Source organism: Camelus ferus, chromosome 3, assembly GCF_009834535.1.
Source record: "Camelus ferus isolate YT-003-E chromosome 3, BCGSAC_Cfer_1.0, whole genome shotgun sequence".
Taxonomy (NCBI): Eukaryota; Metazoa; Chordata; class Mammalia; order Artiodactyla; family Camelidae; genus Camelus; species Camelus ferus.
In genome coordinates, this window is record NC_045698.1 from 47,932,649 (window position 1) to 47,949,775 (window position 17,127).

General features: G+C 35.1%; 1 protein-coding gene across 6 annotated transcripts in view; it reads left to right on the forward strand.

Annotated features, from left to right (window-relative positions):
* Positions 1-211: 211 nt before the first annotated feature.
* Positions 212-17,127, forward strand: part of FCHO2 (FCH and mu domain containing endocytic adaptor 2) — a 110,394-nt gene continuing 93,478 nt past the window's right edge. For all 6 annotated transcript variants that reach the window (XM_032474098.1, XM_032474108.1, XM_032474103.1 and 3 more), the window contains exons 1-2: positions 212-500; positions 12,799-12,890. In XM_032474098.1, the coding sequence (XP_032329989.1) occupies positions 246-500; positions 12,799-12,890 (347 nt within the window). In that variant the 5' untranslated portion in view covers positions 212-245. The remainder of the gene's footprint in view (positions 501-12,798; positions 12,891-17,127) is intronic.

Below are 17,127 nucleotides of genomic sequence, written 5' to 3' on the forward strand. Positions count from 1 at the left end.
CTCAGGGAGCGAGTCTTTTAAGGAGAGCAGACAGCCTGGCTGCTAATTCCATTGTCCCTGGCCCGCTCCTCTCTTGGCTCAGTCCCTGAGCCGGTACGCATCGCACCGCGAAGCGTGCGGGCAGTCTCCCAGGTGAGTGCTCCCAGACCGAGTTCTTCATCATTCCCAAGAGAATACTCATTCTCAACCGCGCCCGTGCTGGGGAGAGAAACCCGACTAAAACCCGGGAATAGGGTCCAGAACGCATGCGCAACCAAGCAGTGGCGTTGGAGAGTTCGCCGCGCGCGCGCGCGCGCGCGCGGCGGCCGCTAGGTGGCGCATGCGCCCTGGAGGGTGCGGGCCGACCTCCGGGACGAAGAAGGCGTCGGCGGCGTCGGCGGCGTTGGCGGCGTCGTGGGGGCCGGGCCGGTGTTTACACGGCGGCGGGAGGGCGCGGACGCGGAACCCGGCGCGGCGGCGGCGGCACGATGGTCATGGCGCATTTCGTTGAGAATTTTTGGGTAAGAGAAGGATGTTGGACACTGTATGGGTTTCGGAGTCCGAGGGTTCTGCTCCTGACCTCGGCCTGCGTGTGCTTCGGGCGGCGGCGGCGGCTCCGCGGGCAGGGCCAGCGTCCTCGGACCGCCGCCTATAGCGTCCCGCCTGGATGAAGCCTGTCGGGCCAGGGGTGGCCGGCCTCCCAGACTCGCAGGCTTGGAGCCCTTGCGGGGGGCGGGGACTGTCAGCGCGGTGCCTTAGCCGGTAGCGGGGACGCCGAGGGGCCGCCCGCCGCCCGCGCTGGGACAAAGCGCCGGGTGGGGCGGGAGACGGGACCCTGCCCCGCAGGAGACTCCCGGAGCCGGGCGCGCTCCTCAGCTGGGACGCGGACGACGGGCCCGCGGCGCGGCCGCCCCCAGCTGCGCGCTGCCGGCGAGTGCCGGCCGGGTCGGGGCGGAGGGGGGCTCTCCTCCTTCCCGCCGGGCAGGCCCCGCCGCCGTTTCCCCACGAATTCCCGTGCGGGTGGGCCGGATCAGCATTTCCTCTCGGCCTCGCAGCTCGGCTCGTTGATCTGCTCCCAGGACTTGCCTCTGGGCCTGTTCACAAAGCGTATAAAAGTTGAATTTAACGTAACAGGACTCCTTCGGCTTAAATGCACCGAGCCTTTCCCTTGTCTCCTGTGCTCCTTCCCCTTCCTCATTCTTTCCACGCGTCTCCTAACTCAGTATTAGTATTAGGTGATTCTGTGAGAATGAGTTCCCAGTCTCCCTGTGGAGTGTTTTTCTGCAGTTATTCTTTGTTGTAATGGGAAGTAGAGTTCAGCCGTGTAGAGAAAAGTAACGAGTTTACTCAGGTGTCTCGGTTGAATCCCATTTATGGCTTGGCAGTTTCAAGTACTAAAATTCCTATTAGTTAAGGTTTAGAAATATTTAAAGGAGTACTCTTTCAGTGAATAAGGAGTGTGCCTTCAATTCTTAATTCTAAGTGTTTCAGGCATGAATTTGCTTAGTAATCAAATCGGTTCATAGTTATTTGTCTTGAATGTTCCTTGTTTTACACAAATACTACACATTAGTTTTTTCTTTAACAGCTTTTTGGAGGTACAAGTTACCTACCATACAATACACCCCCATTTAAATGCAATTCAAGGGTCTTTCATATATTCTTAGAGTTGTGCGAGCCTCACTATGTTTTTAGAATAGTTTTTGTCACCTCAGGAAGAATCCTGGTATCCATTAGCGGACACTACGCATTTCCTTCCTACCTTCGTCTTAGGCAACTAGTCTGTAGATTTCTGCCTATATAGATTTGTCTTTTCTGGATACAATCATATAAATGCGATTGTATATGTGGTCCTTTGTGACTGGCTTCTTTCACTTAGCATGTTTCCAAGGTTTATCCAGGATGTAGCATGCGTCAGTATATCATTCCATTTTATGGCCAAATAGTGTTCCATTGTGGATGTGTGTAGACATGGTCTTCACTTCTTTTGAGAATGGAATTGCTGGATCATATGGTAACTCTTTGTTGAACATTTTGAGGAACAGCCAAACGTTTTCCAAAGTGTTCTAACTATTTTACAATCCCACTAGCAATGTCTGAGGGTTCCAGTTTTTCCATATACTGGACAACACTTGTTATCCGTCTTTTTTTATTGTAGTGGATGGGTGTAAAGTAATATCTCATTGTTTTGATTTGCAGACACATGATTTTGTAAATATTTTCTCCCATTCTGTGGGTTATCTTTTTCACTTTCTTGATGGTGTTCTTTGAAGCACAGAAGTTTTTAATTTTGATGAAGTCTTGAAGTCAAATTTATCTAATTTTTTGTTATGTCTTATGCTTTTGTTGTCATGTCTAAGAAGTGTTTCCTAACCCAAGATTACAAAGGTTTACTTCTATGTTATTTCTGTGGGTTTTGTATGTAGTTTTAGTTCTTACACTTAACCGGTGGTCCATTTGACGTTAACTTTTCTGTATGTTGCCAAGAAGAGGTACAGCTTCATTCTTTTGCATGTGGATAGCTTGTAGTTCCAGGATTATTTGTTGAAAAGGCTGTTCTTCATTGGATAGTCTTGGCATGCTTGTTGAAAATCAGGTGATGATAGATGTTTGAGTTTATTTCTGGATTTTCATTTGATCCCATTGTCTTGTCTTTAAGCTAGTACCACACTGTTTTGATTACTGTATTTTTGTAATAAGTTTGGAATGGAAATGTGAGTGCTCCAAATTTTCTTTTTCAAGATTACTTTGGCTATTCTGGGTCCCTTGATTTTCCATATGAATATTAGGTTTAGCCTATCGATTTTAGACTTTAGGTTTTAGAGTGGCAAGTTATAAAACTTTTATAAGAATCATTTAAAATTTGACATTCTTATAATGTTTTGCATTTTTCTGGATGCGTGAAGGTGTTTTTGAAGTTTGCTAACTTAATTCCAAATTGCACATTAACGTTTTAAAGTTATCTTTTGTTTTTTGTTTATTGAGTTTTGAATATAGCCTTTTTTGGTGTTTTTGGCTATTATGAGTAATACTCCTATAAACATTTTTGTACAGGTTTTTTTGTCCCTTGTTTGTCTCTTTTAGAAGAGGAATGGGAATAAATTTAGATACCTGAAATCTAGAGAAAATCCCAAGTATAATTTATGCTAAGTTTTTGCTTTCACTTCCAGTATTGAGTACAGATAGTTAAAATAGGCTGCAATTTATTTTACTTACAAACCTGATTGGGACTGAAAAGTCTAAATTGAACCTTAAAAAGCTTCAAGGGAGGGCTGAATGAACTGGGAAACTGTAGGAATTAAATAACTCCTCAGAATTTGATAGCTATCTAAGACAACTTAAAAATTTATGTATTTCAGGATCATTTATAAAATAATTTCTTAAAATAGGGAATTTACAATATTATTTTTACTTTTCTCCTGTAATGTTTAAAGTGAGTGTCAAAACAAAATAAAACTTGTCAAAGTGAGGTAATGGGAACCTTTCAAGTTTTAGGTTTCTAACCAAACAAGCTATTTAATTGTTTTTTTCCCTACATATAAAAAGACAAATCTTTTTGTTGTGGCATTTTGTTAGAGGAAAGTTTGAATCATTCAAACTCTCTACAGGCTCTTTTGAAAGCAGTACATCCTGCTTTTTTCTTCATAGTTTTTCTTAACTAAAACTATATGTTATGTTACAAATTCCTTTACTTAATTCTATACTTTGAAGAGAAAAATATATCCAAAACTTCTTACATAGCAGGTGTTTTGTTGCTGATAAGTCAGTTTTTGCCACAAAGTATACTGCCATTGATAATCAAGTTGAAAATGAACAATAAATACCTATTATTTTAGGTATTTTTGCCCTGAAATTTTTCCTTATTTTATTTCTTTTACTATTTAACCAGTACAGAAGTCTCATTCCATTTATCTGTTTATTTCACTGGTATTGTCATGCTTTGCTTTTAAATAAATTCAGAGCACTTGGTTATACAGTTCTTCCTTGATATGCTTTGGGGATTGGTTCCATTTGAGGATACCAAAATCTGCATGATGCCCAAGTCCCTTATATAAAATGATTAGTACTGTATATCCAGAATTTGATCTACCATTACATGGATAAACTCGGAGGATTAAAATATTTTTAAAAATCTGGAATTGCTATTAATAGGACTTTGGAATGCAAAACATTATGATGTTTTTCCTTGGTTATTCATTCTAAATTTAGTATCCTACAAAGAGACTACTAGTCTACTACAACCAGACTACTAGTCTCTTTGTATCCTACAAAGAGACTAGTAACCATAGACACACACACATGCACATATTCTTTGCAGTTAATAATCCATATGAAAATTTTAAAAATATATCTTTAGAAAATTAGTTGAGGTGACCATGGAAACCCAGAATATAGACTTACTTTTTACTAATTCTTGAAATTTCAGAGTATTATAGTTTGGGGTACTTGCTTAGGATATGACCCCATTAGATGATATTCTTAAGCTTTTTAAGTGTTTATATATTTACATGTATACATTAACAGATTTGCAAAATTTACAGGGTTCAGTATTCAAAAGTTGCAAAAGGAAATAAAGTATAAGATCTTCCTCCTTTTATCCACCCATCAGGATCTTCCAAAAGGCAATCACTGTTACCAATTTCTTATGTAGTTTTCCAGAGATAACCTATGTATATATAAGCATATAGCATACACTAAGATAACGTGTTACTGTGTAACTGTTGGCCAGTTAACTATGCCCAAACTATTTCCAACTGCAACAAGCTATGGAAGTGCAAACTGCAGATTCATCTAACTTGGTTCAAGTAGACAACAGATAGATGTTATAAAATTATATTTTAATTTTTTTGGTGGGGGAAGGTTATTAGGTTTATCTGTTTATTTATTTATTTATTTTTAATGGTGGTACTGGGGATTGAACCCAGGACCTCATGCATGTTAAGTGTGCGCTCTACCACTTGAGCTATACCTTCCGCCCTAGTATATAGTGTTTTAGATGGAACCAGATTTTACTGGGAGACTCTTAGAATTTGAGGGGACGTGGAGGGGTGGTATATTTTTACTTTTGCCTTAATCATTGAAATTGAGAAAGTGATACTGATTTAGTCTGTGTAAGTTCAAATTCAGGGGAAGGATTTTAGAACATTGATATGAAATGATAAAAATTTGCTGTTTGGGTTCTTTTCCAGCCCCAGACTAAATCCTAAATGCTCCAGTCCTTTCAGAACTACTTAAATTATTTACACACCCTTCGATAGCTCAGCTGGTAGAGCAGGAAATTACAGAGGTAATTATTTAGGCAAAGGTGTAGGAGAACAGTATGCTTTGTGTCAACCAGCATTTTTGGTTAGCATAAGCCCTTTGGAAGTAGTTTTATTTTGTTTTGTTTTTTGGAGGTAGTTTGTTGAGTCATCGCATAACTCCTGAGATTAACCAGGCTGATTTAATAATTCTGGAACAGTTAACAGAAGCACCCTAAGAAACTTATAGAAATATGGTGATGTGGAGACTTATACAGGGGAAGGGAATAAAGGCTTGTCTTTGAAAAAAATTGGTGTGAAAAAATTAAAGAATACTTGAGTTGAAAGAATTTTAGTAGGTATCTAGTCCACAGAGGTAAGCAAAAAGTGATCAGATGTGAGGAGAAATAAAAACAGCACAACAGTAATGGAAACCTATAATTACAGTTGACCTCTGAACAGTGTGGGGTTTTGGGGTGCTAACCCCTGCACAGTTGAAAATCAGGGTATGACTTGTAGTTTTTATAGTTGGCCCTCCCCATCCACGGTTCCTCTGTAATGGCAACACTGCATCCATGGATTCAACTAACCTGTGGTCATGTAGTGCTGTAGTATTTACTATTGAAAAAAGCCACGTGTAAGTGGACTTGTGCAGTTCAAACCTGTGTTGTACACGGGGTCAACTGTATATCTGTTGGTAAAGAGGCTAGGGAATGTTGCTGGAATGGCCAGAGGCAGAGAGGATTAAATTGGGAAGTGATTAGTGAACTGTGTGATGAAGCTGAGGCACACAATTCCATCAGTTCCATTAGGCACATGCTCCTTGATGAAAATGCAGGAGTGTAAGTTTTGAAATATATGACAAGCATCTTTGCTTGACTTCAGGGAAAAGATAGGAAGGTGCAGGGTAAGTAAAGCAAATTGGTGGTTGGGGCCTTAATTAAGAAGTGTTAGTTTTTGGTTGAAACAACAGCCCATGAAGGTGTTTTTCCTTTTTAATTATAACCATTATTATGTGCTGGTTGAAACATATAAGAAAATAAAAATTATCTATAGCCTTTCTCACTGTCCTCTAAGATTTTCTTTAGAAATATAAAATTCAAAACAGGTTTTACTATGTAGTTCAGTATTTTGGTATTTTCAAATGATACTAATATCAAGCATTTTTCTCACGTGGTTAAGTATTCTTTGAAAATACTTTCAGTGACTGTATAGGTTTCCATGGAATGGCTAAGATGTAATTCTTTTTTAACATTCTCCTTTTGGATATTTAGGTTAGTTCCAATTTTTGTTTTTGCTTTTTCCATTTACGAATTATGAGGACTGGTGATTTAAGTATGTGAACACAGTGCCAGATTAAGAAAGTAGCTTTGTGTCTTTCCAAGCAGATTGAAAAGTTTTTGAGAAAGCTGAAATTGTTGGGGTTTTTTTGAAAATAATGGAAACAACATACATTTACAGAATATTACAGAAAGTTTGAAAAGTATAACAGTGACAAAAAAAAATAGCTCAAAACTGCTTCTGCTGTGTTTGTTGATCTTTTTAGATGGCTTGAAGGACTTAACTAACTGGAGGAACTGAGTTATAATTTAAAAGATTAAGGAGAAGTATTTGAGGGGTGAGAAGGTAATTTTTTTTAAAGTAGTAAGATTTTTTTCCTTCAGTCAGTCAGCAAATGTGTTTGAGTAACTTGAACCGGCACCAAGTGGTTCTGACTGCTGAGTGTGCTCATTATACATTTTAATCAGTGTTTTCTGCTTTAGCAGTATCTTGCCAAGAGCTCTGCGGAGTGGGTTTAGTGATCTTGTATGAGAAGTTTAATATGAGTTTAATATATAAACAGAACATTTATTAGAAGAGATTATAACTTGTGGTTGAATGTCCTGTTTACATATAGAAAAAGTGTGCACTTATTTTACTCTTTTCTTTACAGTTTTCAAGGCAAAAATGGCACTGGAGGGCTATTGTTGCATATTTGTTCAATTCATATAAAAAGTATCTAGAAGAGTCTTCACTAGAGGGGCTATTCTTCAGAGCAAAAAAAAAATGTTCAGAACTAGTTAAATGTTTCGTGTTTTCAGAGAAGGCAGGATAAAGTGAGACTATATCAAGCACATGTTAATGCTATATTTTGCAATGACTTGTTTGAGGTTGTCTAATAAATGTCAGAAAGAATAGAGTTAAAGGAGAATGTAGAGAGGTAAGAATTGATGATATTTATTTATTTTTGAGGTAATTTTTAGTTGAGTGGCAGGTTAGGCATGTTATTGCTGTTTATATGACAGTATCTCCTAACCCTTCTCTTCCCTTTCCAAAATTTCTTTTTTTTTTTTTACTTAAAAAGGAAACTAGGTAAAGTCAACTTTTAAATTAGTAGCCCGATTATATAGTATACTCTGAATCTTTTGCCTATTTTCCAGCTCTTTGACTTGTCAAAAGTGAAGAATTTCCAGTTTTTATATTTTAGTGTTTAATTTACTGTTGCCCTTAAAAGGTTCTTTGAAGGAGAAGTTCCAAAGCATTAATTAAAATATATGGGATTTATAGCTTTGTGCTTTTCCACTATTCCTTTTTGTGGCTCTTAAAAACCCAGACATATTAACAATTCCATTTTTGTTGAAATTTCATACCATTATTAATAGAGGCGTGCATTTTTTCTTCGAGTGGAAATATATTAGATTGTATTTTGTAGCTATTGGAAATTTTTTAAGTATGAACTTAAGTTATAGGATCAACCAGAAAAAGAGTTGCCAAAATAGATTTGATGACTTATTTAAAACTTTTAACTTGAAATTTCAAGGATATCTCACTTATAGACTCTGTATTACACCAGAAAAAAACCCAACATTTTCAGTGACTTGGTAACCTTACTTACAACTTAGTTATCTTTTCAGCTAAATTTCAGTTTAATTAATAATTTAGATGTAAAACAATATGCATGACATGATCTCATTTTCATATTAAAAATAACATGTATGCAAAAAGGAATCTGAACTGATATATGTATACATCAAGCTGTTAACTGCAGTCATCTTATGTCAATTGCAGTGGTTAGAGGAAACTATAGGTACTGAGAAGTTTGTCTTTTCTTAAAGGACCTGTATGATTCTGGACTTTCAATATTCAAAGGTTGATAAAACTTTTTTTCCCTCTTCATATTAGGAATTACTATAAAAAGATTTTTATGCCTTTGTATATTGGATTACAGCAAGGTTTTATTTGCCTCAGGTCACAATCAGAGGACTTTGTATGAAGATGCTACCTCTTTGCATTGAGATGGATGGAGAAAAGAGCCTCAGTGTAAACTTTCATTGTAATTGTCCTCTTTGGACCAGTAATGGTGTTAGCACCTGTTTCTGTCAGTTAATACTGAAAATGTCCCTGCTAGAATTTATTAAAAATGATCAAAATATTATTCACTTAACTTTTTTGACAACTTTATTGAAATATATTTTGTGTACCTTATAGTTCATGATTTAAACTCTGCAGGTCAGTGGTTTTTGTTAATGTTCACAGATATGTGTGATTATCATCCTAGTCAATTTTAAAACATTTTCATTATCTCAAAAAGAAACCTTGTACCTTTTATCACCCCTTGTCTCATCCCCACCCCACCTCAAGCAACCCATAATCTATCTGTTTTTATAGATATCCCTATTCTGAACTTGAATATGAGTGGAGTCATATAGTATGTGGTCTTTCATGACTGGCTTCTTTTTCTTAGTGTAATGTTTTCAAGGTTCATCAATATAGTAGCATATATTAATACTTCATTCCTTTTATGGCTGAATAATATTCCAGTGCATGGGTGTATCACATTGTTTATCTATTGGTTAGCTGATGGGCATTTGTGTTATTTCTACCTTTTTGTTGTGAGTAATGCTGCTATAAACATTAGTGTACAAAATTTTTTATGGACATATGTATTATCTTAAGTGTTGATTGAACGAATGAATAAGCCAGCAGAAAATAAGCTCATCACAGATGAGTAGATACCTACTCTTAAAAATCTAGCTATTTGAGTTTGGGTTTCTTTTTGTGTTCTAAAATTGTGGTGATGGTGGCACAGCTCTGTAAATATCCTAACTTTTTTTTTGCATTGCACACTTTAAATAGGCAAATTGTATGGTGTGAATTGTATCTCAATAAAATTGTTAAAAAAAGAATAAAAATTTGAGCAGAAGGAAAGAAACTAGCCATTGATAATCAATTTTTTTAATCTACAGTTGGTTGTATACTTGGGAGAAAATTGCATTTTAAAGCTGCTTGTCATGGTAGCTTTTAACTCTAATAACTAACAAAAAACTAATACTTAAAAATCTACTGCATTTTTTTTTACTGCAGTTAAAAAACACTATATTTATTTCATTGTAAGACATATTGTCATTTGTTTAACCATTAGTGTTAATGGATGTTTTTGAGTTGTTTCTGCCTTTTTCACAATTATAAACAGTACTGTAGTGAATACTCTTCCAGAGTTATCTGGGTATATGTGTTTTTGTGGTGTTGATTTCTAAAAGTGGAATTGCTGGATCAAAGGGCATGGATATTTACAGTTTTAGTAAAATACTGAAGACCAGGAAACATCTTTAGTTGTAATCCTATTTTATAATAAAAGTCTGTTGTCGAGTTACTTGTACATTTGTGTATTTGTAGTTAGCCAAGAAAAACCAAGTTCTACCTGCTTGAGTTATCAGAATATGTCAAGAAAAAAATTTTTGTATTGAAAATGATAGGAACATATTCACTTCAATGTCTAGGGTGATAAAATGGATATGCAATTCAGAAATATTTCCTGTTATTTTACTTTTCTTCGAATTAGGACCATCTACTAAAAACATTGATGGCTACTAAAAAATTAATAGAAACTGCATGAGGGTACTTTTAGTTAAAAAAGAAAACTGGGTAATCTCATATGGTGACAATTATAATCAGTTGTGATTGTCGGTTTCAAGAGTGATCTTTCTCCATTTCCCGAGAATTCCCAGTGTTTTGTTCAGGTGAAGACATTGAGCTCCAGTATTGTCTTCTACTGTATTTTTTACATACATATAAATATGTGCATATGTAATACACTGTCTTATCAAAAGCTACAAAGTAACTTTTTGACAAGGTGACAATAAAACCTGGATTCTTGGTTTGACTTTGAAGTTTTTTTTTTTTAAGATACATGTATATTTATTTGTGTGTGTATGTGTTTGTGTGTGTGTGTGTGGAGAGAGAGAGAGAGAGAGCCATGTGAAGTATTAAAATTTTTGCTTAGTTTGTGCCAAAGAAAAAGTTACTGATCAATAAATATTTGTGTTAATAGGTTTGTGAAATTGTTTAAGAAAATAGTGTCTAGAGTCAAACTCATTACATTTTTAGAACTCAGTGAATGAATATCCAGTAGGAAGAAATGACAAATGGATTTGTAATCATGCAGGGTGTTTATGTTTAGTCGTTACTGCTTCTTGAAGCAGACTTTTTCTGTATCACATCCTTATTAGGATGAGTTTTCCTTTTCTTTCCAAGTGAAGGCCTGAGGGATAGGTAGCTAGTACTGTTTCCTAAGGAATATTATATTACTGTCACTGTAGTAATATTATTATATTGAATGGTAAGCAAATTAATAAACCTTACTCCTTCTGTTGGGTCTTTTACATAATATACTGCTTGCATATTTGAATTTCCCAAATAAAGAACTTAGTTCTAGGACTTCTTAATAAGAACTCAGATTTCTGAATGTAATATAACCTTTTCTTGATTGCTTAATGTTTACAGTACTATAACAGTAAAAAAAAATTCTCAGGACATTACTGCCCCGGTTACTAGATGATCTCTAAGTTTTCTTGTCTTCTTTAGGAAAAAAAAAAGAAGATTTTTTCCCTTTCTCTTGTAAGGCTTGTAGTTACTATTTCTTCTAATAGTCTATGTGCCTGTTTGAATGGCCCTTCACTACCAGCTCATTTCTAATTTGAATATGCATAATGAATATGCATAACACATACTGGGAACCTAAGTAACCTGACTTGTTAAGAGTTATGTGCAAATGAGAACTAGTAGGTGTCAGGGGAGAAGTTTGGGGCTTGAGAGCTCCAGACTTTGGAATTTATGGTCCTAGATTGCAGGTTTGTTTTTTTCAAGGTTCATGACTATGTTATGGGAGTTGGTGGGTAGTTTAATCATGCATAGTTTCTGTATTATATTCAAGTATTTGAGTGAATTCCTTGGAGGATTCAGGCCCTTGATTATTTTGTCTGTAATTTTATTTACTAATCTGCATGATGATGTTAATTTTGCTTATGATAGGCTATTGGTAATGGTTACTTCAAGAATATTATTTTGGCTAAAATAAATGTGTGTGAAAAAATCAGAGAAAGTAAAGAACTAAAGTTAGATCATAATTTTTTTCTTTATCTTTAACGTGAACAATTGTAGAAGCTAAATGATGTGTTTGGATTTATAAGAGACTATAGTTTTATATTCTTGATTTATGAAATGGATGTTGAAAATGCTAAGCATGTTATTTATGTTATCTCATTACAAATCTGATGTTTTAATTTGTTGTATGTGTAACAATCTAAGTACTTGCTATATTAGCTGACAAGTTTATTAAGTATCACTTCAGCATAACCGGAAGTTCCTATAATATGTTTCCTGTTTTTGGCAAACTGGAAAAATTAAGTTTCAGATTGCATAACGCTTACGGCATTTCTTTCTGTTTCCAATGAATATATTCAGTTCTTCATTATTTTCACTGAAAAGAAAGAAAAACTGCTAACTGTAAAGAGAGTTGCTGAGCTTAGTTTATGGTCTTTCATTTCACCTATAAAATTTGTATTTCTTTCTTTCTTTTTTTTAACGGAGGTGCTGGGGATTGAACCCAGGACCTTGTGCATCCTAAGCATGCACTCTACTACTGAGCTATTCTCAACCCACTAAAATGGATATTTCTAATGTTTTCTTTGCTACAACTTGCTAATTTAGCTTTTATTGGATTAAATTGAAAGATTTTCTAGGATTGTGTAGTAGTCTGGTTTGTTAATTACTCATTAGTTGAGGACTAGCCAATAGACCATTACTTCTTCTGTTAAAACTTTATCTCCTTTTTCACATCTCAAGTTAAGTTTACTGAAAGATTTATATTACTGATTATAAAGTATTTTGTGGTATTCAGTGATTATGTGATTAGTAACGTGCCGTTATTTTAAAGTACAGACTCAGAGTTAAATAATCAAGAATCCCTCAATGCAGGTTGAAGGAATTAACATGGAATTTGGTAGTGCATTTAAAAAGATCCATGTTTATCTTCTCTAAACTATGCTCTGCTTATTTCTTAAAATTTCAGGTGAATTTCTTTAATAATCTACTTATGAATGATTCTAGAGTGTATACATGTGTGTGCTGTGTGCATATGTGTATAATAAATTGTAAACTTTTTTAAAGCATATAGTATTCCTTTAATACAGTTTAAACAATGAGCAGCAATGGTTAAATTGAGGGAAAACAGCTTACTTGAACATTAGAATTGCATGTCAGTTATTCCTAAATTATTTTGATCTCTTTTTGTTAAAATAAGGATCTGTTTAAATTTTAGGGGGAAAAAAATACTGGCTTTGATGTCCTTTACCATAATATGAAATATGGACAGATATCGACAAAAGAACTAGCAGATTTTGTAAGAGAAAGGTATGTATTTTTTAATGTCATTTAACAATTCATTGTTAAGATACATTTCAGAATATAAATAACTGAGAAAATTTTAGTTGGATATGGATAAAAATAATCAAGTACACTTTAAAAAAGTGTACCGTAGTTATGTTTTAAATTAGTGGTGTCTGTCATTTACACACTGAGGGCTGAATTGAATAGTGGCTTTCAGGGGCATTTGATAAACTCCTGGCTTTCAAATTAACATTTGAACATATTATCTATATATTTTTCTTTTAATGTGTTAGCAAGGTGATATAATAGAAAAACTGAGGAATTTTTTAGGATAAAATACTATCTTCTTTTAAACAAGTATATTTTTAAGCGAACATACTAAAATAATTTGAAAAGACTAAGTTTTCTGAACTTGTAGTTAAATTATATATTATTATAACTTTAATTTTTAATAAGTCCAAAGTATATGTTTTTAAATTCTGCTAATTTATAAAACATATTTTTTTAAGAGTCTTAGAATATAATAGTCAATTAAAAACTGTCAAAAATCAGTACAATTTGATTTGATTAAAGCAATTTTGTGGCTGGCCCCACTTGGTAATTTTTATGTGAACATATTTAAAATCTTTACCTTGATAATAGGGATACTTTGCCTTTATATACAATCAATACTCCATTCATTCTTTAAGCAATATATATCCCATGTCTGCTGTGTGCCAGGCACTTGTCTGGATTCTGGGAATATGATGGTAAAGATACAGCTTCTGCCTTCATGGAGTTTTTTAACTGGTAGAAATTGGGGAACAAACTATTCTGTGTTAGATTAGTCCTCTTCTGGCTTCCACCTTTCCACTGGAGTTAAAAGGGGTCCATAAGCTCTATTGCTGTGGTTAAAGCTATCCCTCACAGCCTTCCACATCACTGGAAAGAGTAAAAGAGAGGCTCTGGAACTCTGTATCTCCTAGCATGTCCCCTGGTCTCCTTCTCCCTGAATATTTATATCACTACTATAATTATCTATCTTGAGACCAACAGGGCAATTGTCATTATGCCTTTTAACCCTATTTATGTCAGTTACTATAAGAAGTCCAGGACTTCTGGGTCATCCCTTCTTTGCCCAGTATCTAATCCCTTTATGATTCTGTGGGTAGTGAGACACCTCCTTCCACTCCCCCTTCTTTACTTTATTTTTCTTCATAGCACTTAACAATCATCTGATACAAGTGATATTTTACTTTTTTATTTGTTTATCTGTCTCTCCTCACTAGGATATAAACTCCACAAGGGCAGGGATTTTTTTTTGTCTTTGCTTTTTGTTCTTTCTCCTGCACTTGAGATAGTGCTTGGCCCTTAGTAGGCTCTCAGTAAAGACGTTTTGATAGAATGAATTTCTAACTTCACTGTCTTGATCCAAGCTACCATAATTGTTGCCTGGACTGCAACAATTGTTCCTAACTGACCTTTACATACATTCTCTGTACTGTAATTGGAGTGTTTTTTCCACCCAAATGACAGATTAGTTTGCCACTCTTCCTTGTTTAAACCATTTTAAAGACTTCCCCTTGCTCTTAAGATAGGCCTGCATGAACTGACCTCAAATTGCCTCAGGCTTTAGCTCACATCCGACTCCTCCTTATTCTGACTCCTTTTTCCTCTCCTTAGAGATTGGCTATTTTATTGACAGGCTTTTTTTCAGTCCAGATTCTGTACATGCTTATTCCTATTTTTACCTAGTTAATGCCTGCTTATTCTTTAAAGGTTAGCAATGTGGTCACTTCTCCAGGGATTCCTTTCTTAATCTCTCTGACCAGGTCACACTCATCTATTATAATGTCTCTCAACATCATATATCTCTTTGTAGTATTTATAAAATGTTGTAATTATTCATTTTTGTTATTTGTTTCTATGTTCCCCTATAAGGGGAACAATATACAATATTCTGTTGTATCGCAGTGCCTAGCACAGAGCCTGGCATAAGTGGATACTTGTATTGAAGAGTGAAGAAGAAAGAAAAGATAAGATAGACACATAAACATATACTATGCACTAAGGACTTTTCATAAATTATCTCATTTAATTGTCAAAAGTCTAACTCTCATTTTATAGATAAGAAAATTAGGGCCCAGAAAGGTTAAATAACTTCCTAAGTTAGTCATTCAGATTTTCTTTCTCTTATCCCCTCATCTTCTCACTACTTCTATGTTCCTTTCCTTTCTCCTCCCTTTCTCCTTTGCTCCTTTCTTTCCTCTCTTCTTCCCTTGCTTCCTTCCTTCCTCCTTTCCTTCCAAAAGCTTTTTTGAGTATAATTGAGACACAACATACTTCATGTATTTAAAGTATACAATTTGATACATTTCGACATATGCATACACTTGTGAAACCATCACCATAATCAAGAAAGTGAACATACTTGTTAAGTCCTTTGAAATTTCTAATGTCCCTCCCCTCATCATAAGCAGCCACTCATTTGCTTTTGACACTTAAGTTAGTTCTCATTTTCTAGAATTCTGTATAAATGGAACTATATAGTTGTCTGGTGCTTTCACTAAGTATAATATTTTTGAGATTTATCCATGTTGTTGCATATGTCAGTAATTGATTCCTTTTTGCTATTGAACAGTATTCCATTTATGGATATACTGTAATTTGTTTATTCATCTGTCAATGGAAGTTAGTTGTACCTATTTTTTGAACTTGTATTAAGTGTATCAGTTTAATCACATGGTGGGTATTTTTGTCTGACTCCTGTAACTCAGCACTGTTGAGAGATCCTTTTGTATTAAGTTTAGTATAATTTATTTACAGTGCTGTTTAATACTACATTATTTAAATATATCAAATGTGTTTACTACTGTTGGACATTTGGGATGCTTCCAGCTTTTGCTATTACAAGTAATATTGCCTTGAGTATTCTTGCATATGTGTCTCAGTACACACATACACATATTTATATTAGGTATTTACCCTGGAGTAGAATTGCCAGGTCTTAGAGTGTGTGTATGTTCAACTCTAGTAGCGAATGCCAAAGAATTTTCCAAGGTGATTATACCAGTTTACACAAGCAGTAACCTTGTTGGGGAGTTCCAGTTGCTCCATGTCCTCACAACACTTGGTTTTTGTCAGTCCTTTAATTTGAGCAAGTCTGATAAGTGGTTGTGTCTCATTCTAGCTTTAATTTGCATTCTCTGATGCATAATGAAATTGAACATCCTTTTATATGTTTACTGACCATTTGCATCTTCTTTTTTATGAAGTACCTGTTCCTCTTTTGCATTTTTTTTCCTTCCTTTTAAAAAATAAATTGAAGGAATTCTTTATGTATTCTAGGTAAAAACAGTTTGTCAGTTATGTGTTACAAATTTATATAAATGCCCTTGACTTTTATACATTGACTTGCTGTCCAGCAGCCTGGCAGTTCTTGTTTATTCTGTTAGTTTATCTGTAGATTCTTTTAGGTTTTCTGTGTTTATAATCATCTTATGCAAAGGACAGTTTTCTCTCTCCCTTTCCAATCCTTATACCTTTTATTTCTTTTTCTTGACTTACTGCATTGGCTCGTACCTCCAGTGTAATGCTGAATAGAAATGATGATGGCAGGCATCCTTGTCTTGTTTCCAGTCTCACATTTCATTCTCAAATATATTCTAGTTTTTATCCCCAACTATTTATCAGATTATGGAAATTCTTTTTTACATACTATTTTGGTAAGACTTTTGTTTTCCTTTTTTAAAAAGTCCTAAATGGATATTGAAGTTGGTCAGATACTTTTCCTGCATCTATTGAGATGCTGTGTTTTTCTTTTTTTTTTTTTCCCACTTGTTAATCTGAATTACATTGAATTTTGAATGTTAAGCTAACTTCCCATTCCTGGTATAAACCAAACTTGGTGGAGATGTATTTTCATTTTTACATATTAGTAGGTCAGTTAGCTGCTATTTTAGTTAGTATTTTTGCATCTATATTTATGAGTGAGATTGGCGAAAATTTCCTTTCTCTAAATATTCTTAGGTTTGATATCAAGGTTTGCTTGCCTTATAAAATGAGCTTGGGATTATACTCTATTTTTGCATTCTCTGGAACATTTTGTGGGAGATTATAGTTTCTTACGTGTTTTATAAATTTGCTGGTAAAGCCATCTGGGCTTGAAATTGTCTTTGTAGGAAGGTTTTAAATCACATATTTAATTTCTTTAATAGTTGGAGGACTACTCAGAAAATTTTGGCCATCAGTATGTCTTCTTTGGAGAAATGTCTGTTAGATG